The sequence below is a fragment of the Falco punctatus genome (assembly GCF_963210335.1).
Source record: "Falco punctatus genome assembly, chromosome: 4".
Classification (NCBI taxonomy): domain Eukaryota; kingdom Metazoa; phylum Chordata; class Aves; order Falconiformes; family Falconidae; genus Falco; species Falco punctatus.
The window spans coordinates 27979159-28005527 of NC_137583.1; the positions used below are offsets into that span (position 1 = coordinate 27979159).

General features: G+C 43.6%; 1 protein-coding gene across 4 annotated transcripts in view; it reads right to left on the bottom strand.

Annotated features, from left to right (window-relative positions):
- Positions 1–7601: 7601 nt before the first annotated feature.
- EPN2 (epsin 2) overlaps positions 7602–26369 on the bottom strand; it is a 64258-nt gene continuing 45490 nt past the window's right edge. For 3 of the 4 annotated variants that reach the window (XM_080386547.1, XM_080386545.1, XM_080386546.1), the window contains 7 exons: positions 22324–22436; positions 20719–20811; positions 20298–20454; positions 17048–17221; positions 15354–15446; positions 14205–14420; positions 7602–11813 (listed from right to left, as the gene is read on the bottom strand). In XM_080386547.1, coding sequence (XP_080242673.1) covers positions 11476–11813; positions 14205–14420; positions 15354–15446; positions 17048–17221; positions 20298–20454; positions 20719–20811; positions 22324–22436 — 1184 coding nt within the window. In that variant the 3' untranslated portion in view covers positions 7602–11475. The remainder of the gene's footprint in view (positions 11814–14204; positions 14421–15353; positions 15447–17047; positions 17222–20297; positions 20455–20718; positions 20812–22323; positions 22437–26369) is intronic. The other variant, XM_080386548.1, reaches the window with a different exon arrangement.

The following is a 26369-nucleotide window of genomic DNA, read 5'->3' on the forward strand; positions in this document are numbered from 1 at the left end:
CTTCTGATGTCTTATCGTGGCCTCAGTGAGTGCCCCTCTGAGCGAGTGTCTTCTAGGCTGAATAAACCCAGTTGCCTAAATACATCTGTTTGTCTTTCTGCTGCTAGGGTTTTTATTTGTTTGTGCCAGAAGGGATGCTTCCAAGGCCTAGATCATCCCAGATCTGCTATTCTTACAGGTACAAAAGAGAGAGAGGTGTATGCTACAGTGAAATGACTAACTGCTTAGTCATTTTCATATTTAAATTTGGGCATGTAATCTCTTGTGTTGACTGCGAACACCAAGAGATGACTGTGAGAATGACTTAACACGATACCAAGACCTTGAAACTGTCGAGATACAAGTAGTAACACACAGAACTGCAGAGCCTCCAGGACACCTATCAAGTAGAGCATCCGGTTAGAGGCAGTCATTATGTCACGCTGAGCAGTATGATTGAATAAATATAATTTCAGGAAAGATAATGCGATCACTGTAATTTTGCTGTAAGCCTTAGCAGCTTTTATACTATTTATAAATACTTTTCCAAATGTGGTTACAGATGACTTTTCATCTTTTTTTCTGATCTTGTTTTTGTTGATTCTATGCTTCCAGTAAGCTCCTCCACCAGTTGTTTTGGCAAGTGTTGTAATCTCTGAACTGAGTCATGTTGGAATCCAAATTAGTAAGTATTTCCTGTTGGCTCAGAGGAGACACAAGGAATTTTGTTTCCTTTTCAAAAGCATTTGGGAAGCTGTTACCTACAGTAGCAGGATAAATATCTGTGTTTGAAATACTTGAAAGGCAAACATTAAACCTGCTACCATTTAAATATCTTTTTTCCCTTGAGCACAGTTACCTGCCCCCATTCCAATTGCAGCCCAACTGCACAGCAGAGTTTCTAGTCATGAGAAACCTGTTAAACCCAGATAAAGCCCAGACTTTGTGCCCACAGGGGTGCAGTGAATTTATTCATGCGCAGCTTTGCAGTGTGGTGCTATAACTGATCTCCTGAATTGCACTGATTTCAAATGAGCAGTTGGATGCTTAAGACACTGAGACTGAGCAAAACCAACACGTGTGTTTGCTCAGCTTCGCTGTTCACAGCTGAGCTGCAGGGACCCTCAGAAGAAAGGTTAAAAGAAAACTGAAAAGCAAGGGTTTAAAAAAAAAAAGTAAAACCCCAAAGTCCATAGAACAGTATTGAAGATACGCAAGTCTATAGATCCCCCGCCGCTACCTGCATTAAGAGGGCTTTTTGCCTGTTTTCTCTGGTTTGGTTGGTTGTTTTTGGTGGGTTTGTTTGGGGTTTTTTTTGACTCCTCAGTGTCCCGAGCATGTTCATGAAGAACCTCACATACCTTCTTCAAGGCCTTAATGTGTTTAGCTTGTGAGCGTTTCACTGCAGGAGCTTTTCAGTCTGATAGTTTGCTCCTTACACAAGGGCACGTGTGGGGGTGATGTTTTCAGTGTGTTTCCTGAGTTCAATGCCATTCCTTTGTTCCAAGGCAACTGTTGATATCTTTCACAAACACGCTCTTCTCCCAGAGACAGGCTTGCTGCTGCCTTTATAATTTTCTGGAAAGCTGTCTCTGGTACTTGGGCATGGCAGAGCATTGGCAGCTCTTTCACCCTGCAGAGAATCTCTACTCATGGCAGAGGAGTATGGATAGACATGACACTGTGCTGCTGAGACCAGGTGACATTCATAAGGAAGGGATTTATGACACATAAATGTTGGTTGCAGTTAGTGTTAAAGGTTAAAAGAACCCCAGGCTTTAAGAACAGCCAAAACCCAGAAAAACACAGCCCTGTTACAGTGGAGGCTCAAAGTAATTTCCTTTCGCCCACTCTTCAGGCAGCTGTAACCACCCTGCTTGTTTACTAGTTAATCATTCTCCCTTTTATTCAAAACTGAACTGAAGTTCCCAAGCCCCTGTAGCACAGATGGCAGCATGAGGCTGTCAGCTGGCACTGTAGCTTCTGTTTTGTTACGCTTAAGTTTCTCCCAGACAGTGAAATTGGCCATTAACCTCCTAATTCAAGATGGGCAGAGGAAAGAAAATAAAATACCTTCATTCAGAACATGTGTCCTAACACAGGATGAGGGTTCAAGGCCATCAAAACAAGAGAGACCTGTTAGAGGAAAATGTGAGATAGTTGGGGGCTTTGCAGAAGCCCTCCTCTGCTCCCCGGCTCTGGAGGAGCTTTGGAGCGAGCTGCCCAGCAGGACCGTGCTCGCTTCATGGCAGAGTTTTCCTGCCATCACTGTGCAAGCTACCCTGGGAGGGAGACAGCCAAGGACACGGACTGAGCAGCAGCTTGTGAATCAAACCCTCCAGAAAAAGGAAAATCCTTTGGATAGTCTTTAGGAACCGGTATTTGCAGCCCTTTCTACCAACACTAGAAATAGCAGCATCAGCTCCTGCCCTCTCGTGGCAGTTTGCAACCTTTAGGAAGACGTTGGAGGTTACTAGTAACAGCGGGCGAACAAGGTTGCATGAAGGACACCCAAGTTTTTCCTGTTCCCACATGGAAATCGCTCAGTGCAATGGTACCAGCTTCCCTGCCACTGCCCCTTGTCCCGAGCATGGGGCAAGCGCCTCCCAGCGCTACAAGCCACCGAGCTGCCTCACAGGGAGTGGGACTGAGCCAGAAACTGGCAGCAGCGAGCACTCCAGAAACTGCCCTGGGGCCCGCCAGGCTGTTTACAGCAGCAGTATTTCAGCAGCTAGAAGGTGTCTCCATCTGAAAGTGAGTCTTGCAAATGGATTAAAGCTGACAGCAGCTGCTCGCCGGCAGTAGTGTCGGTTTAGGAGCAGGAGCCTCCTGTGAAATACTCCAAAGGAAAACAAAAGAGGAAAAAAAAAATAAACACAAAATCACAGAACAGCCAGATTTGAAGAAAAAGCAGAGCTTTGGCTCCAACATTACCGAGGCTCATCACCAGCAGCGTTTCAGCCCATTGCAGACCAGCCCCAGGATGACCCGTCTGTGCCAAGGTCACCGGAGCATCATGCCAGGACCTGATGCCAGGAGATAAGGGGGGCTGAACGCCCCAGACCCGCAGTCCCGGACATGGGGCTGTGAAGTAGCAGGACGGGGCAGCTGGGTGGGAGATGGGGGTCACACAGAACAAACAGCATCAGCGGTGACAGAGCCCGGCTGGCACCCAAGGCTGCAGTGCAGAGCCGGTGTCTGGCCAGGCACCGCCAGCTCCCCAGTGTTGGGGGGACACGGGGCCTTGCAGCACCAACAGGAGCCACCGACCCCTGGGGCTCTTCCATTTTGGCAGGGAGCAGCAGCTGGGCAAGCGGGTGGCCACGGCAGAGCCCATGCAGGACGTCTCCAGGCTGCCCCTAAAACATGCTCCAGGAGGCGAACCCCCCCGAGAACATGACGACTCCCCCCTCCTGCACCCACCACCCAGCCCAGCTGGGACCCAGGGTCCAGCCGCACAAACCTGTGCTGGTCTGGAGCAGCCACCAGCAATTCCCAGTGTCTCCCAGGCCACGCAACCCCCCGAGCAGGAACCAGCAAGGAGCAGAGCGGAGGCTGCCTGCCCCGCAGGGGACATTCAGTCCTATTCATCCGTGGGGCACACGCTGCAGAGGGGACCCACGAGGATTTGTTCACCAGGTGGGGAGTCCTCTGGGAGGCAAATGTGGCTGAGCTCAAAGCCCAAGAGCCGAGGCACTCATGGGTGTTTGCAAACCCAGAAACAACGTCCGCAGCACCCTCCGCAGTGAACCCAGTACCATCCGCAGCACACCAGAGCGCACCCAGCACCCTCCACAGTGCACCAGAGCACACCCAGCACCCTCCACAGTGCACCCAGCACCCTCCACAGCACACCAGAGCACACCCAGCACCCTCCACAGCGCACCAGAGCCTGCCCTGCACAAGGACAGCAGGTTCCAAGGGCTGGGCTCGAGAAAACAAATTTCCAGTACGTGGCCATCTTTAGGGCACAAATCCTGTTAGAAACCGGTCCTTTGGCCACCAAAACCAGGCCCGAGCCCCCAGGAGGGAGGCTGCAGAGAAGCAAGAGTGCAACAGAACCTGCTCTCACGGCAGGGTGCAAGGGATTCAGTCTCTCGTCCTTCAGAGGGATGATCAGCAGAAGCATGTAACTGCTGCAGGTTTCTATTTTTATACCTCTATTCAGGCCAAGATATTTAAGTACCTAAATTCACCTCAGTATCACCACATTTAGTGCCAGACTTGCTAACGAAGGCATTTAAAAAAGCAAAGAAACCCCCACCGCCATCAGCCAGCACAACCCCAGCCAGCCCACGGTCTCCTAGGCCGAATGTGCTGTTACACCGAGGGAACTGGCTCCCTTCAGGCTTGGTTAAACCACCCAATTTTGATTCCTTGGCCAAAAAGCCCTTCAAGGGGAACAGGGAGCACATTGCCTGATTTTCACGGGTTCCACGTTCCCACCCCGGTGGGACACAAGCAAAGCATCTCACGATTTTCCATCTTAGAAATTACTAGAGGCGGCTCGGCCACAGCGCTGCGGGGAATCCCATGTGGGGCAGCAACGGCACAGCCAGTGGGGCAGCTCCACGCGGAGTCAGTGTCCCACAGGGGCTGTTCGGCCCTCACCTCTGCCCGTGCATGGCGTTCTCCAGCCCTGCCCGACCCAGCCGTGTGCCACGCTGCTCCCACAGCCCACACACGACGGTTTCACAAAGGGCCCGTCCGGCAGCTGTACTGGTGGCTACTGGCCACAACGCCTTTGCTCTACGAAGGGCTCTACGCCAGCAGAAGCAGGACCCTGAGCTGGATCGAGCCCTGATCGGATCTACAGCAGCTCCAGATGTTTAAACGGGGCTTAAAACCATGATACTGGCTTGTGAGGATCTCCTAGAGCATATTTAAGCAATCAAACTGCAAAGCTGGGAGTGCTGATGTCCCAGTGAGGCTTCACGTCAGGCAGCAGCAGGCAGGGAGCTGAGAAGACAGACTCTACCTTATACCACAGCTTTATTCCGTCTATTTGAAATGTCATTTATTTTCCTTCATCTGAGAACAGGAACACATTTGCTCAACACGTTGAGAACGGATCAAGCAGAGAAGCAGCCTGGACGTGCTAAGTGCTGCTCAACAGCCACAGTGGCTGTCAGACACCCGCTCCCTCCAGCCCAGCATCTCATCCACCTCCAGCAGCACATGCTGCCTGCGGCCCTCAGCATGGCAGGATCCGTGCTCCACTGGCCATGCAGACGTTCACATGCTTTAAGCAGCCTTTTTGAGCCGAGTTTCAATGCACATCACACCGAACAATCCTGCTGGTCACCAGTTTACTTGTGGATAAAGTCTGCACCGCCTCCTTGTCCCACCCATTAAACAGCTGTTGGGGGAAGGACAGATTATCTCCGATCTTAAAATTTACCACGGATCTGAGGGTCCCATTGCTCACTCCAGGTTTGGTACAGCTCTGGGCTCACCCTAGCAAAGCCAAAGGCCGCGCTATCTCCCCGCAAAGGCATCACCATGCTCCCCCATTCATCAATTACTACTTCAACCGCTGCAAATCGCTAGGTTGTGTTACACAGGTAGGATGCTGATCCCCTATCGATCGCCAGACTGCTGCCAATTAACCGCCCTAATGGGTAATTGACAGGGATGTCTGAAGCACCAGAGGGAACCTTGACTCATCAAAACCCCAATTCTTCACCCATTACAGGGTACAATCGACTGACAGCAAAGACAGGATCATTACTGCAGCGTACACCCCCGGCTCCTCACCATTTATAATCCTGAGCTCCCAAACGTTTGTCTTTATGAAATCCGCGTTCGTCCATGTCCCAGCTCCCAGGACAGGGATTACCCGGGAGGTGGATGACAGCTAACTTCAACAAGGCAGAAGTTTTAAACACAAAGGGCTCCATAAATCACACTGGTTCTCTGCAATGTAGATGGCAGGCAGTTGCAAAAGTCTTGCCAAAGCCACGGCACAAGCTGACTCAAATCATTTTCTCACAGTTCGACGAAAAGGAGCGGAAGAGCCAAGTTACGTCACTCGGGCCAGCACAAACAAGAGGTAACGGCAACATACGCATTCAGCAGAAACACTCTGGCAACACTGGTGCGGATGAGGGCAAGGCTCTAGATAATGCTTCATCCAGACAGCCTCTTCCTCCGCAGTGGGCAAACACCGCCCCACTTCACAGAAGAGAAAGAGGAGGAGGAGAGCCGGGTCGGGGCAGCGCAGCTTGCCCAAGGCCAGAGGAAGGCTCGGCCACAGCCAGAGCTCCCAACAGGCTCTGTCAGCTCCAGCTCCCTCCAGCAGCCCCTCAGCCAGCCCAGCCTGCAGCATTCGGCTCCTTTGGAGGAGCATCACAGTCATCACCCACGTTTCCACTCTGAGTCCTTCCTAAACCTTTCCTGTAACCAGCAGCTTTATTTAACGTGCGATGTCAAGAGGCCAGAGTAAACCAGAGCAGAAGTGCTGATCACACAGGAAGAGCGAGCAGCCAGAGCAACACGCACGCACAGGAGCCCCCCACCCCACCCCCCAGCAGCGGAAAGCATCCTTCTGTAAAAATGAGAGGTACAAAAAGCCACAGGTATCTGGGCTGCCACCCTGGCAAAGGACGTTTTTCCTCTTTTTATTAGTGGCCCAAACACAGAAGCAAAACGAATCAAAGACCTGACCAGAGCCAGCCTCGTTCTCCAGGGAAACTGGCGTGCTACTGGGGTGGCCAGTTTGCACAACACCCCCAGCCAGCTCCGTACCACGGATCCGAAACCAAAACAGATGTTTTTTTCCCTGTGGCCACCTTTCTGACAGTCGGGTCTTTAGCACCACTGCAGTGTCAGCATTAAGAAATTAACTTTTCAATTAGTGATCAGCCTGATTGGCAGCAAACCTGATTGGCAGCAAACTACAGAAAACCTGGAAGGGCTCTGGAGAGGTAGCTCTTGAAATAGCCTGCTAATTAAGCACCCTTCAACTTAAACCGTCCAGAATTAGAAGCTGAAATCACTTCCCTGCTGGAGCCAGGCTCCCTGTTACCCATCTGCCGGGCCACTTGACCGAGGGGACGGAGCCAAGCCTGCGGGAAGGGCAAGACTGAACTACTGCAAACTTGGGAAGCGAAGACGTTTTGTCACAGTTCCCCAGCCCTTACTCCACAAGTGCTGGCTTTAAGTCACACCTTCCCCAGACTTCTGTCTTCACATAAACACAGAAGCCTCCACGAGACAGTCCTTGCTTACCCCTCCAAAAGTGCTGTTTAAAGGGTTATGTGGTTTAAAGAAGCAATTCAGTCACCTGCAACACAAGTCTTCATTTTTATTGAGTTAGTAAGGTCTCAACTGATTCCGATTTAAGTGACCTATAAGAAACCCTCCTTTCTCATAGTAAGAGCAGGCCTGCCCCAGGAAAGCGATGAAAAGCATCGAAGAAATCACATTGACAATGTACAAGAAGCATTACTCTCCGTAAGGGTTAGATTTCTCCTAGCACCTAGGACTTTTAGCACAAACCTTAAATTATCTCAACCAAGCCATCAACTTGCTCGAAAACCAAACCAAGCATGGCAGCAACAGTTTTTTTGAATGGGATTATAAACACTACGCAGAGTCTTGAAGAAGCAACACGGCTGGAATATAAGCAATACAATTTTAATTCTGACCAGTCACCTACAAACCCCTTGTCTTTCCACTGTTCTGATGGCATTATTAAATATCACATCTGTGACTTCGCTTGGGAAAAATGACACAAAGATACAGACATTATGATACAATAGTACAAATGATAAATTATTTATACAGTAAATAATGTCAATAGTCAGCACAAATTCATAAAAAGCAGCCGGCTCCCAGTATTATGAAAACAGTTTGGTAAATATTTAAATTGTAACAGTTGTAAAGGAAGCAAGTCTTGTGAGATTCTGCTGTGAAAAATAAACCATATATTTCTCCACAATTTGTGCAATATTAATACATACAGTACACATTAGAAACCGTAACAGCAAAAGGGAAGATGGATAAGAATAGTTGTCTTAGCTATGGGACTTCAAAAAGACTGTAAACACCACAACCCACCATGGTTTTCCTTCCCTGTCCCCTCAATGTAGTTTAGTTTCTATATAGTATAAAACTGAATAAATAACTGAGCTTATTTTGGGTTTAAAATTATGCCAAGATTTTTTTTTTATTTTTTTTTTTACAAAATATTTAACACTTTATCTTTGGTCAATTTGACCAGTAAGGCTATTTTGGGATACTAACATTTTAAAAATCAAAAGCACTTTTAGTATTTGCAAGTGAGAGAAGAAGGGGGAGAGGGAAATGCATTTGGAGAAATATGCCAGAGCAGATGTGATCGGATACGCACGTGTCCTCCATGCAAAAAGAAGTGGGAGGGCGAGGAGGGAGGAAGAGTTATTCTGGAAAGCAGTTAAATCATCGCGAAAAGAGATTGACCATTCTGGACACAACTGAAGGTTCACCTGGCTAGGACAGCAGCCACCGTTCAGCGTCACTGCTACAGAGCCCCACACCTGCACAAGCTGCGACGCGGGCGCACCTCCAGCCCAGGAACCAAGCACATTCACCAAACCAGCTCGTATCGTCTTCGACTCGGCTCCTGCCACAACCCCCACGCCAGGCTGGGAATCTCGGCACAGTCAGTCCTTAGCCTAAAGCTTTACAGCACCACAGTCTGGGCCGATCGCTCTTCAGAGTGCCCTGTCCTGGTTTATTGTGCGATATATGTCTATACATAGATAGGTATAAAGTAATACAGCTCTTACAGAAGTGGCTTGGTGAAAGCAACAATTTGCCATTCAGCAGTTTCATTAAGCTAGGGCTCCCTACCAGACCAACAGCACAGTTTTATCATTCACGGTGACAAATTGTGACTCTGAACCGTAGATAACTTTATCATTTTGAATACTTACTATCAAACTCCACCTCGCCTCCAAAATGTTACCTAGTGTTTAACGACAGGATGCGGTTACACATTTTTGGCTGAACAGACCATGCCCCATCTAACTGTTGCAAATGCATTCAGGTGACAGACCAAGGGAAAAACATCAAGTGACCTCCCTCAATTCCACTGTTGATAAAATTAAATTGGAAAAATAATGATGGATAAATCTTGCCACAGATCAAGTGGAAATCACTTCCCCACCCCCCACCCCCCCCTCCATCTGCAAGAATCACACCCTTCCTGGTCTACACTTTTCAATAACTTCAACAACAACAAAAAGTAAAGTATTTTTCCTTATTCTGAAAGGCAACATGAATGGTTTTTTGTTTTGTTTTGTTTTTTAAAGACATACTGGGTGTGGACAGCAATTCTCTTTCCTCCTATATAAAAACAAGAGCAGATGAATATTCTGAATCCTACTTGCAAATTCAATAGTATTCAAGAGGATAGAACAATCTGCATAGAAACATCCACACACTTAGCATTCCATACACTAATAGAGCTACACTGACCTACACAGCTAAAATCTGTGATTGTACCCTAGATTTGATAGTCTTTCAGCCTCCCCCACCCACCAAAAGATATAACCCAGTCCCTTCCACGTCAGCCAGCCCCTCTCTCCTGTGGCACACAACCCTAGACTGGCACAGTCCCACACAGCATCACTACACCAGAACACACAACTCTGACAACTTCTTTCAGCTTCTTTGTTTTGTTTTGTTTTCCCATCCTTGTCATTAGGGAAAGGCCACCAAGATGCATCAGTTCATTCACAGAGACACCCTCAAGGCATTAGCAAGCACGGGAACATCCCTTTCCACATGCTCTGCGGGTGTTTGCGTTGCTTGTGAAAGCAGAGCTCGGACACGTTGCCATCTGTGAGAAGGCCAGGTTTCCACCAGAAACACTGGCTGGAACCTGAGCGTGGTTTAGTGCCGATGAGTCCAGGCATGCAAGTTAAAATGTAATAGTTCAGCTTACAATTAATAGTTGTAAATGGAACCGGTTATCAATATGGAGCGCACCTTTCATTAAGAAAAATTAGTCAATAAAATTAATGAGTCATGTTTGTACATCAGAATTTTTAACATCTCAAGTATTACAAGAAAAAACAGCCTCTCTTCCGACAGTCATAAAGGCTAAACGTCTGTCCATTTTGGTAATTGGAAAACGGGAACAAATCAAGGGAAAGGCGACTTTAGTGTTTTTTCTTTTTAATGCAGTCTTAAATCATGTTATGCTCAAATTTAATTCATCTAAAAATAATTAGTCACGAGAATTTGTTTTGATTTGCATTATGAATACTTCATTTAAAAGTAAATATTTTAGTGTTAATCTTCCCTTTTAAACTCTCTTTACAGAAACAAAGAGCTAAAACCATAAATAAGAGGGCATTAAAACCATAAAAATGACATTTGCCAATATCTTAATTTTTCAGCCAGACTTGATAAATCTATCAAAACCAGACAGTTAAATAAGAACCACATTATAAAAATTAGCAAAAAAAGGACTATTAGGTAACTCTGCAAACTCAAATATGAAACTGTACTAAACAAAATATGTGCAAAAGTATACAAGAGTAACTGCATATAGCAAGGTTAAGCCTGAATTAGTTTTAAAGCTTGCCCCGGTGAAATTGAATTCAGAGTTGTCCCACTGTATTTCTTTTTTCTTTCAACTCACATTGTAAGTCAAATAAAAACAAAATACACGTTAACTTCCAAACGAAGCTGGTACTGGACAAGCACAGAGCAGGACACTCACTCAGCACGAGTGCAGCATGCCACTCACAGAGAGTTCCTCAGGAGTCCTTAAAGAGTAGTGTACAAATTCAACACTGCATACAACAGCACACGTTATACTTGACAACTTGAGAATGTTCTGGGGGTTTTTTGTCTGGGTTTTTTGGGGGGGTTCGGTTTTTTTGTTTTTTTGCTTTTGAGACAAGCTTGCTTTCTCGGTCAAACCTCTTATACGAAAGCAGTGCGATTTTGCGTTGCAATGTTTAATGCATAAAAACCAGCCACCTGGGCCCTCCGAATCATTCTCTTCTAGAGTAAGGACTATGGGTGAACCAACAGTCTAGAACTGTGTATAGTTATGTGCAAAACATTCACTAGCACTCTGAATCTCAGGTCTATCATATGGGCATAAGAAGTGACATATGCAGGTAAATAGTAATTTCAGGATCCAGCACATCATCTGACATCTACAAAATAGCCCACAGAGTTTAAAATGGCAGGTTCTCCCTAGAAAGTGTATTGAAATGATTAACAAAGTAACAAAATGGGCAGAATCTAACTTTGGTGAAAAGTCTGAACATTTCACATAATGCTCAACAAGCCAAAGTAAGGTACCATCTGTAGCAAAGACTAGATTTAGATTAACTGGTAAGTAGAGACAACTCTTCAAAGATCATAACTGTAAACTGCAAATCTACTTCCAAGTCTCTTACACACCGTTCAGTCCACACAGGCCACGTTCATTTTGCTGTAAAGACTTCAGCCTGGAAACACTATGAAAAGAAAGTTCCTTTAATTGGGTCTTTATAGGAGAAAAGGGTTAGTTGTATTTGTAGACTGGGATGCTGACGGTGGGATTCCTGTACTGTGAAGAGGCTGGGTCATTGATCCTGCAATGCTCACGTTCAGCCCCTGGCCCATCCTTGTTATAGAGGCCACAGTGCCCATAGCTGGTATCGGTGCCATTCCCACAGGCACTGGGGCCATGGAAGACAGAGGTATTGGCTCCATGCTTATCGGTGGCACAGCACTGAAGGAAGGGCTGGTTCCCATCACAGGACTCGCTCTCATCTGATTTAGAGTGAGTGGCTGAGGCTGATTCACTTGGAAGGGGTTGATTGGAGTTGGTGCTGTAGCGGCGCCTAGTTTTGAGAGAAGAAGCGGGAAGAGGGAAAGAGATCGCACACCATAAACACAAGGTTTTGGAGATCATCTTTTCTGGCAAATCCCCTCCTGGCCATCTCCACGTGCTCCCAACCCCAAAACACCCTGCAGAGAAACCTGCGTGGATGCATTCAGCAAACTGGGGCTGCACTGGTGCACAAGTACAGTCTGTTTCCTTGAACCTATCAATCAGAGAATCATTGAATCATTTAGGCTGGAAAAGACCTTTCAGATCAGAGTCCAACCGCTAACTCAGCGGTGCCAAGCCCACCCCTGAACCACAGCCCTAAGCACCACATCTACACACGTTTTTATTACCTCCAGGGACAACGACTCCATCACCTCCCTGGGCAGCCTGTCCCAGTGCTTGACAAACCTTTCAGTGAAGAGATCTTTTCCTGGTATCCAACCTAACTCCCCCAGTGCAACTTGAGGCCGTTTCCTCTTGTCCTATCACTCATTACTTGGGAGAAGAGACCGACCCCCACCTCACTACAGCCCCTGTCAGGCAGCTGTAGAGAGTGATAAGGTTCTCCAGGCTAAACCAGCCCTGGTTCCCTCAGCTGCTCCTCCTAAGACTTGTACTCCAGCCCCTTCCCCAGCCCCCTGCCCATCTCTGGACATGCTCCAGTCCCTCAAGGTCTTTCTTCCAGTGAGGGGCCCCACACTTGAACCCAGGGTTCAAGGGGCAGCCGCACCAGTGCCCCCAGTACAGGGGGACGGGCACTGCCCTGGTCCTGCTGGCCACGCTGTTTCTGACACAAGCCAGGATGCTGCTGGCCACCTTGGCTACCTGGGCACACTGCTGGCTCCTGTTCAGCCGGCTGTTGACCAGCACCTGCAGGTCCTTTCCCACCAGGCAGCTCATCAGCCCCTCTGCCCCCAGCCTGTCACACTGCCTGGGGCTGGTGTGACCCAAACGCAGAACCCGGCACTGAGCCCTGTTGAACCTCATACAAATCAGCCTCAGCCCATCAGTCCAGCCTGTCCGATGCCACAAAACATCCCTTTGCTGACCAACAGTTTCCACTTCTGATAGTGGTCACTGGAGAGCCAGGTTCTAAATTTGATTACATCCAGATCACCAATTTATATTTTTTAAAATGCTACTTAAAATTTGCATTACAGAAGAGAACTGCAGGCTCTCTGTACTCCTTTACTGCAATCTGACTACTGCAGATTTGTGCATTTGCTTCAAGATCTCATCCAGTCAACTCCATTTAGAAGTTGTACGTGTTTCTGGCACTGAGTTTTGACAAGAATTCGTAAAGTAAACAAGTTGTTTCCGAATTACAGCGGTGCTAGAGAAAGCAGAGAATAACTTTCCCAGCGTTTGAGGTTCTCTGGACTGCTGCCAACACTACAAATTCCTTTTACCATATATGTATAGTGTTATTTGGATGGCCCAGTGACCCCTTATAAACTTCTTGTAGTAACCGGTAATGGCAGATACACAGACTTCCTCTTGCTAAACACTGCCAAGGCTGTTCAGAATTACTGTTTTTTTCCTACCCAAGGAGTTTAATAAACCGTCTTTTTTTTTTTTTCATTGGAAGAGTGAAGAAAATAAATACTGAAATCACACTTTATCTCCCCATGCTAGCATCACATAGACATGTCAGTGCATACAAACAGCTTTTAGAAAATACATACATCTTCCATGTGCTTAGTGTCACTATCTATGGCTGCTCTAAGTACAAGCTCACTTTATCACAGAGGCCAACTTACAGAACTGTAACAACCTACCTTTTTTTTTTTTCTTTTTTTTCCCCCCAAAATACATTGAGAGTGGGTTTTGATCAAAACTAGTTTATCAAGCTAGCCTAAAGACAGCCTAACTAACAACCCACTAAATTACACTGCAGTTTGCTATCTGGAACCTCAGGCTGCAGTCAGAGGTGCTACTGCGCCTGCTGCAGCACAAGCAAAAGCACAATTCCTACCTGGTTCCACAAGAACCTACCACCTATTACCTTCCCAAGGGATTCTCTGGTGGCTCAACTTCACATCTTACCTGTTTTGCAATGTCAGCTTTAGCTCAGTCATTTTTAATAACCCAAAGTCTTCTAACACAAATAATTTTGAGAGAGCAAGGGTAAAAGTGGAAGAGAAACTGCTTGAACAGAGCTCAGCCAGCAGATCAGCTGCAGAGGCAAGAGCAGAAACTCTGTGCTTTCAGGGTCCCGCAGTATGCCTTGAAACCATGATGCCTTGCCCTCCTGCTCACAGTCATGATCTGTTGGCTGAAGTAATCAAGAAAAACAAGCCAAACTAACTTACATTAAATCAAATAGGACTGAGTTATGCAGAGTTTTCCTACAGGAAGGGAAAGCTACAACAGAAAACTGAAGGAATGTGCAGGAACAGACCTGGTGCCAAGAATGGATTCAGTGAAGTAACAGGTTGCGGTGGCTTAGACACCAGTGAATCCAGGTTTACCAAAGCAGCATTGGGGCCCAAAAAAGACTCAGGGGTTTTCCGAGCTGCACTTTGTTTGCTTGATGTCATGCTTGAGTGCTGGGAATCAAAGAGATCAGGACTTGTGGTACCGCTATGCTGAGATGGCAAAGTGGAACCTGATTCAGCTGAAACAACACAAAGAGAAAAACAAAATTTACCTCATTAATCTACATAGTCAAGCAAAGAAACCCCTGAAGCCTCTGACAAGAGAAACATTTTAAAACCTATTGTTTGTATTAGTCAGATTTATACATTTCAGTACACATTACACCCTTATAGCATGCAAGCAGATAAATGTTCTTTAGAAGAGTATGAAGAAGCTACAGTTAAGAGTTGCAGTGCTCTACCGAAGGTGCTACCTGATTTGCCCTGACAAATATTCTCACAGCTATGCTGCAACAGATGGGACTAAGAGTCTCCAAGGAAAAGATATTCAAACACCTTTGCTTCTGCCCTTGCACTACACCACTGCTGCACCCTTCCTAGCTAAATTCCACCCAGTTCTCTCCTTTGTGTTAAAGAAGCCTAGCCCAGCTTTGAATTAGTCACCATTCTTTCAGGCAGAACCATCCTGAAAGAACACATCACTTATATGTTAAGGGCTGGCAATTTTTATTGTAGTGCCTAACAACCAAATAAAAGATAAATTAAAGCATTCATAGAAGTGTATTTTCTCATCTTCCTGCTATTGTTACACACTAGAATTTACACATTTGACAAATTCAGTCAACATTGTTCTGTGTGACACTCTGAGCATGAGCCATGCTCCAATCATGCTGGATACTGTAAATTTAGAAGTCAAACAGATTTCTGGGTCAATGCAGCAAAAGGTTACAGAGTGAAATTCTATGGCCTACAATGCAAAAGGCCTATTCCCTGTAAGTTCATGCACAGGCCAAAATGCTAACAAGCTTTTACTGCTGCATCATCACCAGTTTTAGTCTCTTCCTTTGTGAAAGTAAATTTTTATTTTTTTTTTAAATAAAATTTAAGAGTAGAGACATTTGTTGCTGAGACTATCACCCAAACTGTCCACATGCTAAGAATTTGATTCATACCTGGCTTTTTGGAAGTTCGAAGTGTGTCAAATTCAGAAAAATCATCTTTAACTGTACCATTCAAATTACTGAAGAGGTCAAAAGATGTACTTCCTGTTCAAAACAACAAGACAGCCCTGTCATTAACAGATCTTCAGTTGCATCACACACCTGATCCTACTGAAAGGAATTGCTAATCCATTCACGTTACCAAGAAGCCGCTCTGTCAGGATCCAGGGCAGCAGTTCAGATCAGCTCCTACTCTTACCCAGGACCAGGGAGAAGGATAACATCAGAGAACTGTCCTTTCTTACAGTATTAGCCAACTAATTCAGAGCAATGTGCTTTTAAATCACAATGCGAGGCACACCTTAGCATGCTGGGTTTTTACTGAGTGTCTGCACTAGAGAGACTTATAGGCAGGCAGGTATTGCTGCAGAGAAAGACAACAGCAACGAATTTACAGCCTAAACTATAAAGTGTTCAACAGCCCTCAAGTAAAACACACTCCTGAATACGGTTCCAAGGACAAATCTAGCATTGCTACAACTTAAGCAATGATTTGACTTACGCTTCCCAAGTTAAAAGGAGGAGTAATGCAACAGAAAAGGTTATCTATGCCATGTAGAGACAGTAAGGCCCTGTTAGCTAAAGCACCAGAACTTGCCCATAGCTTGCAACCAATGAAAAAGTTAACATTTTCAAAACGTGGACACACTCACCTCAAAATGGAGGAAGAAAAACCACACCTAAATGAACAGCAATCACCATCCTGAACAGCTTTAAAGTTTGCTGGTTTTTTTTAATTAGTTGAAATGTTTTTCTAATTTAGTTTTAACCTCCACCACATTTCAAGCAAATGGAAGTACCGCTTAGCTCCATAAAAAGGGCAAAAAGACAAAACCCCAAGAGAATGAGTGAAGATTGTGCATCACTAATACTTCTTATCAAGAACAAAGACCCACCATAGTTCAAGAATCATTCTCATAATGATCTAGTTATTGCCCTTTGCCCAGTGAAAAGCTGATGAGAGAACCTCTTGCAGTACTCAGATTCCTTTGTTTATTATGCACTGAAATGAATGACTAGCAGAAAATGCATTTAGGATGCATTTAGCCATGGTGCCAACATGAAAATATCAGGTATTAAGATTCATCAAGGTTGCATTAGTTACAGAGCATGAATAGACAATTACATCAGCACCTTCTGCATCTTGCTACACAAGGACTTAAGGATAGCTTTCACACCCTCAGTCTGAATTAACATTTGCACCTCTAAAAGTCTCCTCAGAGCGTGAAGCTGTTCAACCTGTCAATCTATGTGTGCAGAGACATCCATCTGCATAGCTATTTATCATGATGAAAGGTAAAATTATAGTAGCATTCATTTCCAGAAATTAAGTCCTTGTCTAATTAAAGATAAAACCCATTTAAAAACCAACAGCAGCAGCAGCCGTAAGTGCTCAGCATGCATCCACACATACCAATGAAAGAACATACAAGGGACAGAGCCCGAAGAAGTAACAAGGATTCAGAGCTCCAAGTCAGAATAATTACATCTTAAGTTCTTTTTGCTGCTAGCCATTACAACTCCCATTTATTTTACCAACCAGTTCTGCAAATTGTTCAGCACACAGCTTCTTTTAACCAAGCAATGCAAGAAATTTCACTTTCATTACTCAAATAATATGGATATGGGATGAGACCATTTCTCACCAGAAGTAGAGAGAGGTTTGTTTGCAGGTGCTGGTCCCCAAGGATCCACAGATGATTTTGCTGCAGTAGAAGATGGCTGAGCAGGGGCCCAAGGGTCAACATTTTTGGACAGAGACTGAGCTGGTGCTCCTGCTGGTGCTGCCCAAGGGTCAACAGAAGCAGCTGGTTTGGCACCTGCAAATAAAGCCAACAGGAATACAAGTCAGCACAGTTTCATTTTGGAAACCCTTCCTTGGAGATTAATCTCTCTTATGAGCCATTACTGCCAATTAATACTAAACATAAATAGGCGAAGCAGTTCAGTATTAGGAATACTGATGTCTCAGCATTTCTGTCCTACATACTAAACAACAAGCACAAGTAAATTCTGTGCAAGAAATGAATAAAATCTCCCATTTGAAGCTGAATAAAAAAATCTGCAGTTCCAACAAAAAAACTTGCTTTTGTTACGCTGCCACCACAATAGATAACATCTGACTGAAGATGACCTAAATCACAGGGTGAATTTATGAACTCATGGGAAAGGAGGTTTCTAAAAAGTCTATATGTAAAAGGTATGAAATACACAACATTAAGGCTCGGACAAAGAACAGAAATATGTAAGATTCAAAGGGAATATTTTTCAAACTCTTTTAACCATACTGTCATTTTATAAAAATATAATCAGCTTCCCTGAGCTAGTTGTGCTTTTTATTCCCATTTGTAAGCACTCCTCCTGGCACGGATCCAAGCTGTTCACTAATACCTCTTCCTATATTTTTCTTTTAAACCTCATGCCTTTATGTTCAGGATTCCCATTTTTATTGGAAGATGCTGAAAACTCTTCATTCCTACAAATTCAGGCTACCAAACTGCTCCAGGTTCTGCACAAGATTAGGTCTTCCTAGTGGGAAGTAGAAAATTAAGGCAGTAAAGGGAGAAGGAAAGAGAAAGAAACTTGCCTCACTACATAACAATTTCCTGCCAGTTTTTTCTTCTTCCTCCTTAGCCTACTAATTTGTTGCTTTTCAGCTTAGGCGATGACTTCTTCCTTCCACCATTAAATAACACTGTTTTGGCTTAACAAATTACATTTCAGATTTGCAGTGGGCCAGGCCTCTGTCAGAAGGTATCAGTCTTGCTTTGCTCCCATGTCATTCATCCCTGCTGCCCCCCACCCACCACAGTGCAGGAATGGGAACCCAGTACTTGAAACACACAGCCTGAAAACTCTGCGGTGATCAATTACCTTCAAGTCAGATAGCGCATGCAAACACATTCCCCCATCCCAATGAAACTTCCCAACTAGTCATGGCTTACTTACTAAAGGAGTGCTGTATAATCCATGAGTAGGACAGAATTACCCATGTAGTACATAGCTATTATCTTTAACCACCATGTGGGTTTCAAGTTACAAATGAGTACTGTTTTATTTTTTAAAAATACATACAAACCCCCCAGCATCACAATTTTCTTGAAAAATAATTCAATGCTATACACAGTGGCACAAATTCCAGTTTGCAATGTGGTCTTTGTTTCATCAACAGGCAGCATGGTCTTGCTACAGCTTCAGACGAGGCAACGCTAAAATTCTCCAAGCAAGAATTCTCGTAGGAAGTCCAACTATTTGTAGCAATTGCTATTCATAGCAATTCTCATAGCAAGTCCAACTATTCCCACACCAGTACTTACATTTCCTTTATCTACCCTTAGTGCTGAGTTACGAGCAATGTCACACAAGAAATGCTAATGACAGCATTCCCATAAACGGAAGCTTTCAAAAAAAAAAAAAAAAAAAAAAAGTATTTTCTTTCATAAAAAGAGTGCACAGAATTAGAGCACTTGCGAAGATACCTTCCCGTAGCTTCCATTATCTCTACTGAAATGCCAAAACACATGCAGGATTTGAGAAATACAGTTTAATGAGCCACTCTTTTATTAGCAGTCCAATTCATAAATCTTACATCTTCAAGCTCCCTCAAGTTACTTGGGAGCCAAGTAACCAGCAAGCTGGAACAAGGGGCTGTTCTATGGCGTTAATAAAGCTGGAAGCCATGAGAGGAAATGCTACAGCTGCAACTGATACAAGAAAAATCTTGTCAGAGGATGATAGATCGAGCACGGTATTTGAAGAAGGTGGGTTTTGTTTGTTTTTTAACCACAGAAAAAAACTTGGGCTTTTCTGATTTCACTTAGAACAATGAACTGTAGTTGGCCCAGTAACTATGTAGGTGCCTTTAATGCCACCAGGGGGGAAGAAGCAGCATTTCATTACTAAACTTCAAAATTTTCATCAGGAATCTCTATAGTGGCGTGCTGAATGCTAATGCAAATGACTTCAAAGCACTTTATAGCAGAGCTTGTAGAATCACCAGCATGAAACAAGACTTGCAGAACTAAGCTGTTAGTCCTCATGAAATAGCTTCCATTGCACAGAAACCCCCTGTCCCTCCAAAAAGAAAAAAATCCAAAGCCAACAAAAATTAGATCCAGCTCCAATTCCACAGATATAGCAAGTTTAACAAGTACTGTGAGGAATCATCAACTTTCATATGCAAAGGAATTAACTCCTTGGACAGACCTTGGCTAACCTATAAAACAGCACACTACACAGGCAGCAAAACACACACAAACACGCAAAAAACTGGGTTTAATTGCTCTCTAACGTGTGAAGGACTGGATCTTTCACTTCAGAAATAGATTCCATTAATTTAGCATCAGAAGCTTATGGAACACAGTAAGTATTTAAAATAGGAACCTCAATTTTGTTCAGTATAAAAATCTCCATTTAAAGAATAATCCAGTTGGTACTGACAGTATACACATTGTATTTCACCAGGAGCAATTAAAGACACGGTAATTCAGATCTATGGCCTTCTTAACTATAGCACCTTGTGCCTAAGTACTCTTACGTACTGACAAGAGTCTAAATCCACAACACTGGACACAACTAGCAGTCAAAGCATGAGTATGCTCCAGCTGAGACAAATTTTTTTGCTGTATAAAGATGACAGAAGCTTCGCTCTTCTCCTCTTTAAGATTCAAAATGCACATACAAAAACCCGGCTGCTTAAAAAGAGTGCAATTTCCATTTGTTTCTGCTTGGAAATGCGTTAGGGGAACGTTAGTTCTAGAGTATGGGAAACAAACAAAATGGACTAACACACCATCGTTATCAAGCATGACATTGTACCTTGAGAAACTTCGAAAAGCTCAACATTAAAAAGCAAAAACTTTTTAAAAAGCATTCCTTCTGGCAGTTTATACTTACCAAATGATTGCCATGGGTCAGAGGCAGTAGCTGCAACCGTGGATCCTCCCCAGGGATCAGTTTGGTTTGCAACAGCAGGAGGTCCCCAAGGCTCCGTTTTCTGCGGGGCCGGTGCCGACGAGGGCAGGGCATCCATTAGGTCCAACAAAGTGGTATGCTGAGGGCAGGAATAATTTGAGCTTTAATCAAGAGCATTACCAGTCTGAAGTAAAAACCCATGAGAGTGAAGAAGCAATTATTTTTTTCCTTTTATACACCTGCATTGACTAGTATTTTGAAATTTAACCCACATGGAAGAAGCTTTAAGCTATACAACAAAGCAAACCCAAAAGCATAAAAGAGCTCATTATTAAGCTATTTTGTGTTACTGTATTTCAGCTTTTGGCAGCATAACCGGGAATTTCTTAGTCGAAGGCACTACCTCCTTCTTTTTGGGAATTTTAATTGTGTCTCTGCGACTCTCCTCCAGAGCCATCTGTAATCTCAGATCATCTCCGCGTCTGAGGCGCTCCTCCTGCAAAGGAAATCAACACTGTTGATATAGACCATTAGCCTAGACTGTGCTGCTTGCTCCCTCCAGGTCCTAGCCCCCTTGGCAGGACACTGCCAGGGAAGGCCTGGGCAGTAATCCCTGCCACCCTAGGAGCGATGTGCACCACAGGCACGCGCAGTGGGATTACCAGGGTTATTTGCTGTAACTTGTACATAGCACAAGTGTGTGGGGGGGAAATTTTCTTGTGATTCTTGCCTCAAACAGAGGTCAGGAGCACGCTGACCCTGTAACACCGCAACATCTATTTTGCTGACTGAAATTTACCCTCGTGTTGTTTTACTTCTAATGTGAAAGCTATAAATGAAATGTTCTTTCCAAAATTCAGTTACAATGCTAGAAACACCACCGAACTTAAAGACAAAGCAAATATCCCATCTCTAAATTACTGTAACATTTTTAAGCATTGACATCACCACTGAAGTACGTAGTGATTTAAACTTTAATTTTCCTGGCTTTTCTCAGCTTCCCTCCACACTCAATGCAACTGTTGTAAAGAATGCTAAGCGAATGAATCTAGCCAACTCCACATATATTATGTAGGTTTTAAACATCTGTAAACTACCATGTTTGTGGTACATTCAACTACTTTAAATATCTTTGTTTGCATCATCTTTCAGAAGTTGACTAATTCCCCAGCTGGTATTTCCCTTGTGATTTTTTTTTAAGCTATTTCAATCAATAAGATTCTGATTTTTATTTTCTTTAACTTTATTGCTCAACAATGACAAAGTTTACTGGGTGATAGTCTCCCCTTCCAAGCATAGGGATACTAATGCTTAATATACAGCAGTTAGCTAAAGTTGTCACAGGAAGCCTCTAAAATATTACATATACTCAACACTGCTGACTTGAATTTTCACTCATAGCTGAGATTCAACAACTTTGTTCCATATTAACATACAGTAAATCTTATCGACCACTACAGCATTCACTCCAGATTCAGAATGAACCTCCTAAGAATTATCACAGTAACATAACCCATGTGACAGATTAGGAGCCAAGTTACTTAAACCAGGTTCTTTACATATTCTAGTACTTCGCATCAGGTCACCCTTCTGTTCCAGACAGTCTTACCAAATGAACACATCATTCCATTTCACTGCAATCAGAATTCACTGACATTTCTTATGCTGTCCCCATTAATGAAGGTTTTAAGGACTAGTAATGTTTTCAGTTCTTCCTAACTGAAAACATCTTCAGTAATGTGATGATTAACATCCTCCCACACAAAGTCTTCTTGCAAAGTGATTGTCATCTTCCACTAGCCTCAACAGCTCGGAGGCTGAAGTTACTTTAAAAAGAGATTTAAACAAAAAAAATAAAACAAGTATCTTCCAAAATGGCTTTTCTCTCCCCCTATTCCACCTGGAACAAAGCCAAGCTGCCATTGGAAAAGAAAAAAAACAACCAAACAGGATTGTAGTCTCAACTATCAAAGCATGGACACTTTGGAAAACCTACACAGGAACTAACCTGCTCTGCTACTTCCCGGCTCATAGCCAGCGCAAGCTGCAGTTGGAGTTCCTCTTCCCCACTTGTCTGAGGCCGGGCCTGCTCGAGCTCCGAGGAAACTCGAGGGGATGTAGCTGTTGGAGAAAAAAAGATCAGCAAATTTAACACACCAAAACCCCAGAAGATATAGGTTTCATTATTTCTCTGACCAGACCACCCCACTTTCAGACAGCCATTCTCAAAGGTCCCCAAGCCCAGCAACAGGCTACCTGTGAGCCAGAGGCCAACAACTTGCTGACCACCATCAGCTCCCTCAACTGTCAAGGATAAAGCCTGTACCAAGGCTGAGGTTAACAAGCCAGAACAATTAAGCAGGAAGAACTCTGCAAGACAGTTCAATTCTTTAAAGGAAAAACATTCCTGGAAAACAAAGGCTTTCTGTGTCAGTGTGGCTGTAATATCAAGAAGTATTACCAATAAATGCTGGGTACCATGTCTCAGCATAACAGAGTTTTGAGGGGCAGGACACTGATTTAAAAAACTACAGAATTAATCATTCAAGAAAATATTTGTTGATATTTCTTACATCTTCCAATGTCGGCAAGGATTTGCTGGGAGTTGGCCAATACCAGGGTAAAATTGGATACCACCCACTTTTCTGTAAAATAATACCATCTTAATGGGACAGATAAAGAACTATTCTTAACTGCTAAACAGGCTGAGGCAAACAAGACAGCTATTCATACTCCAAATTTACAAAAAATACCATTCTCTGTTTTAAAGAAGTTTGGTATATAGGTTGAGAGGGTTGTTTGGGTTTTGTGGTTGGTTGGTCTTCCTTTGGACGAAGGCCTCTATTAGCTGAGAACTAGCTGGTAATCTGCCCCACTCCTCCTCGAGTAACAGTCCAGCTTAACAGCTAGAATACACGGTTTCCTAATACACAAATGTTCTTTTACTGATGTTTTCACTACAGTAGCAGGCAGAAATTCCCATCTCAATGGGACAACACTAGCAGGTGTATAACTACACAGTATTTAAACAACTTTTGTGCTCACTTGCTCTCTCAGATAATTCTCTACCATCCACATCATTTACACAGAAATTTTGTCTTCCTTTGGCAAGGAAGTTTGTATTTAATGGTTGGAATGAAAATCAGTTTGGCAAAATATATATTGACATATTAATAAAGAGGAACCATATGTCTGAACTAGCATGTCAAGCTCAAAGAAATCAAGTTCCTTCTTGACAGGTCAGCTGGGCGTGTAAAAACTAGAGTGCCAAACTGTAATTTTAAAAACCTCTATTTCAGTCACTATTTTCATCCTCCAAATATTTCCCAGACTTGTTCTTGTTCTTCCTCAGTTTTAGGCCAAAATGATATTACAAAATAAAAAGTGCAACCTTCTCTCTCACCCAGCAGGCCAGAAGAAAGGTGACACTCCGTAAATGAGGAATGACCTTCCTTTCTACCATACACCCAGTGTGACATCCCATCCCACTCCATTTCTAAAGGGACAAATTAATTGCCCAGAACAATTCTTCCAGGTTGTGCTGATCCTGTAGTTTTCAAGCCAACCAGACAAGCTCCTTACTTCACATAAAGATATTACTTGTACTTCAACTCTATTACTTTTTCAAACTTTCACATGTAAGTTATCTAAATTAAGCCTGCTTCATGAGTACTTTTTGCTCCAACAGTCTCAGACAGGCCCTCCAATACAGTATATGGATTATCAGAGACTTATGAGTAGGAATAAACAGGGCATCAGATAACAGGATGTCTGACAGCACAGAAAATACAACCTTAAAATGCTTGTAAAATTTGAATATTCTTAAATATGAACATAAAGAAAATTTTAAACAGGATAAAACTCAACACAAAGTTACCAAAAGGTAGCCCATGACAGAAAAATGGAGATCCTTCTCCAATTTGACAGTTAAAAGGAAAAGCAGTAAAGTTAATTTATGTAGACTCAGCACAGCATTTTTTGATGCTCAATAGCATGTTACTGTTAAACAGAGGGTAGTGTAAGAACTGAAATGGTACAAAACCAGCTGAAGGGATTACATCATGCTGCCTACCACCAAGGAAGTTTAGTAACAGTTTCTCAAGAACTGGCTTTAAGACCAATCTTAAGAAAAATTATGTAATAAACAAATGCAGGATGTTATGGGAAGGTGCAAAGATAACGCTAAGAAGCATTGTTAAACTACAGGGAGAAACAGGAATATTAAACAAACAACCAAACAAAAAACATGAAAAGGCAAATGGAATGATACAGAGAAAGTAAAATATCTCCTTTGACGACCACCTTCTGCTAACTGGGAGCATCAATTGCAAGTGACAGAGATGTAGAGAACATTCTTTAGTACATGGTAACTCCCAGCCACCAACCTAAACCAGCTATTGCTAACATCAGCACTACTGCATCAAAGCATTAGATGGAATTCAGACGTACCAAATGCAATTCTAGTCATTCAAATCCACAACAGACTATTTCAAAACAGAATGTATGTAGAAATGCTTCCCTTCTGAGCACAGAGAATATTTTACGTGTTTATCTTCGCCAAAGGAAGATTGAGCAGTTTATGGTTGCTAAATACATCAGGCTTGCAAATACTATGGAGTGAGAAAAGCTATTTAAGATAAAGGGGCAAGAACGAATGACGGTAGAAATTGACCATGAGTAAAGCTGAGTGACAAATAGAAGCAGCTTTCCAGCAGGAATTATAGAAGGAAAGAGTCGTAACTGGTTTAAAAACCAAGCTGGATAAGCGTACATATGGGACACCAGCACAGTCACCTGAGAACAGATGGCAACTGGGCTATGATCAAGCAGGTACCCTCCAGTCTTCTGTTTCTTGAACTGCAATTGTGAGAAAGAATGTGATTTCCCGTACTTTTTGCATACAAGTTTTTCCATCTCTGTTGACAGAACTACATTCCATAACAACTTAGAAGCTGATAGTAGAATGACTTTAAGATGATGTGAAACGGGTTAACTCAATGTTGATTTTCCTCCCATTTCCACAAGAAGAACTGCTTACTCAAAGTGCTCATCAGTTTCATCTTTTAACAGCGTGCAGCTTTTTTGCACTCAAAAGCTGCAAGAAGCAGGGACCACATCCTGCTCCAAGCATCTCACTCACCCTCCCACGGTGGGTCCTCACCTCCCAGCCGCGCAAGGGAATCGCAGGCTCGCTTTGGCAGAGAGCTACATTACCTCACAGCTCCCAACAGAGACCAGCATTCAGTGGCTCCAGGATCTGAACACAGATAATAAGGGGTCTCACAGATATAGCTTATTGATTTTCACTTTTAGGCTTTTAAGCAATTCATTCTACTTGGTTTTATTAACTCTAAAGACACTTCAGAGCTCCTTTTACAAAAAAAAAAAAAAAAAAAAAAAAATAGTAAATTTTACATTCTTCCTTGGGCCTCACACTACAAAGAAAAATTGATAAAAAATTCTCCTATTTTACATTTAAACTTCCACAGTGGTTATAAAACCATCTACATTAAATAGCTGCCAGCATATCTTTTGAAAAAGAATTAAGGGAAATTCTAAACACTGTCCTCGGTAGTAATCCGACATGTTTTATCTAGCACCTTCACTCCTAAATTCCTGCAGTATTATAACTACCCTTCTGTATTGGCCCCATCCTGCACTAACGTTTTAGTTGCGAGGATCTAGCATAAAGGTTATTGCCTTAGTAACAGTATCGCCACCACACAAAGAATCTCTTATCCCACAGCACATGACAGTTAACTCAGATGTTTATGTAAGATGGGACTCAATAGATCAATTCTGACCTGCTAAGCCCTGCTTTGTTGCTGCTTTGAGAATTTGGAGATCCCAGCCTGCCTAGGCTGCTCAGAAGCAACTGCATGGGTATCCACTTCTGCAGGGAGACAAGCCACCGGGCTGTCTTCTTACCAAGACTCTAGCTGCAGTGCAAGGAAATGATTTCCAACCTCAGTTAATCACTAAAGCAGGATTCTGCTCCACCATCTGTCTCTAGTACCAGCTATGACGTCTTTGATACATATCTATGGGTAATCT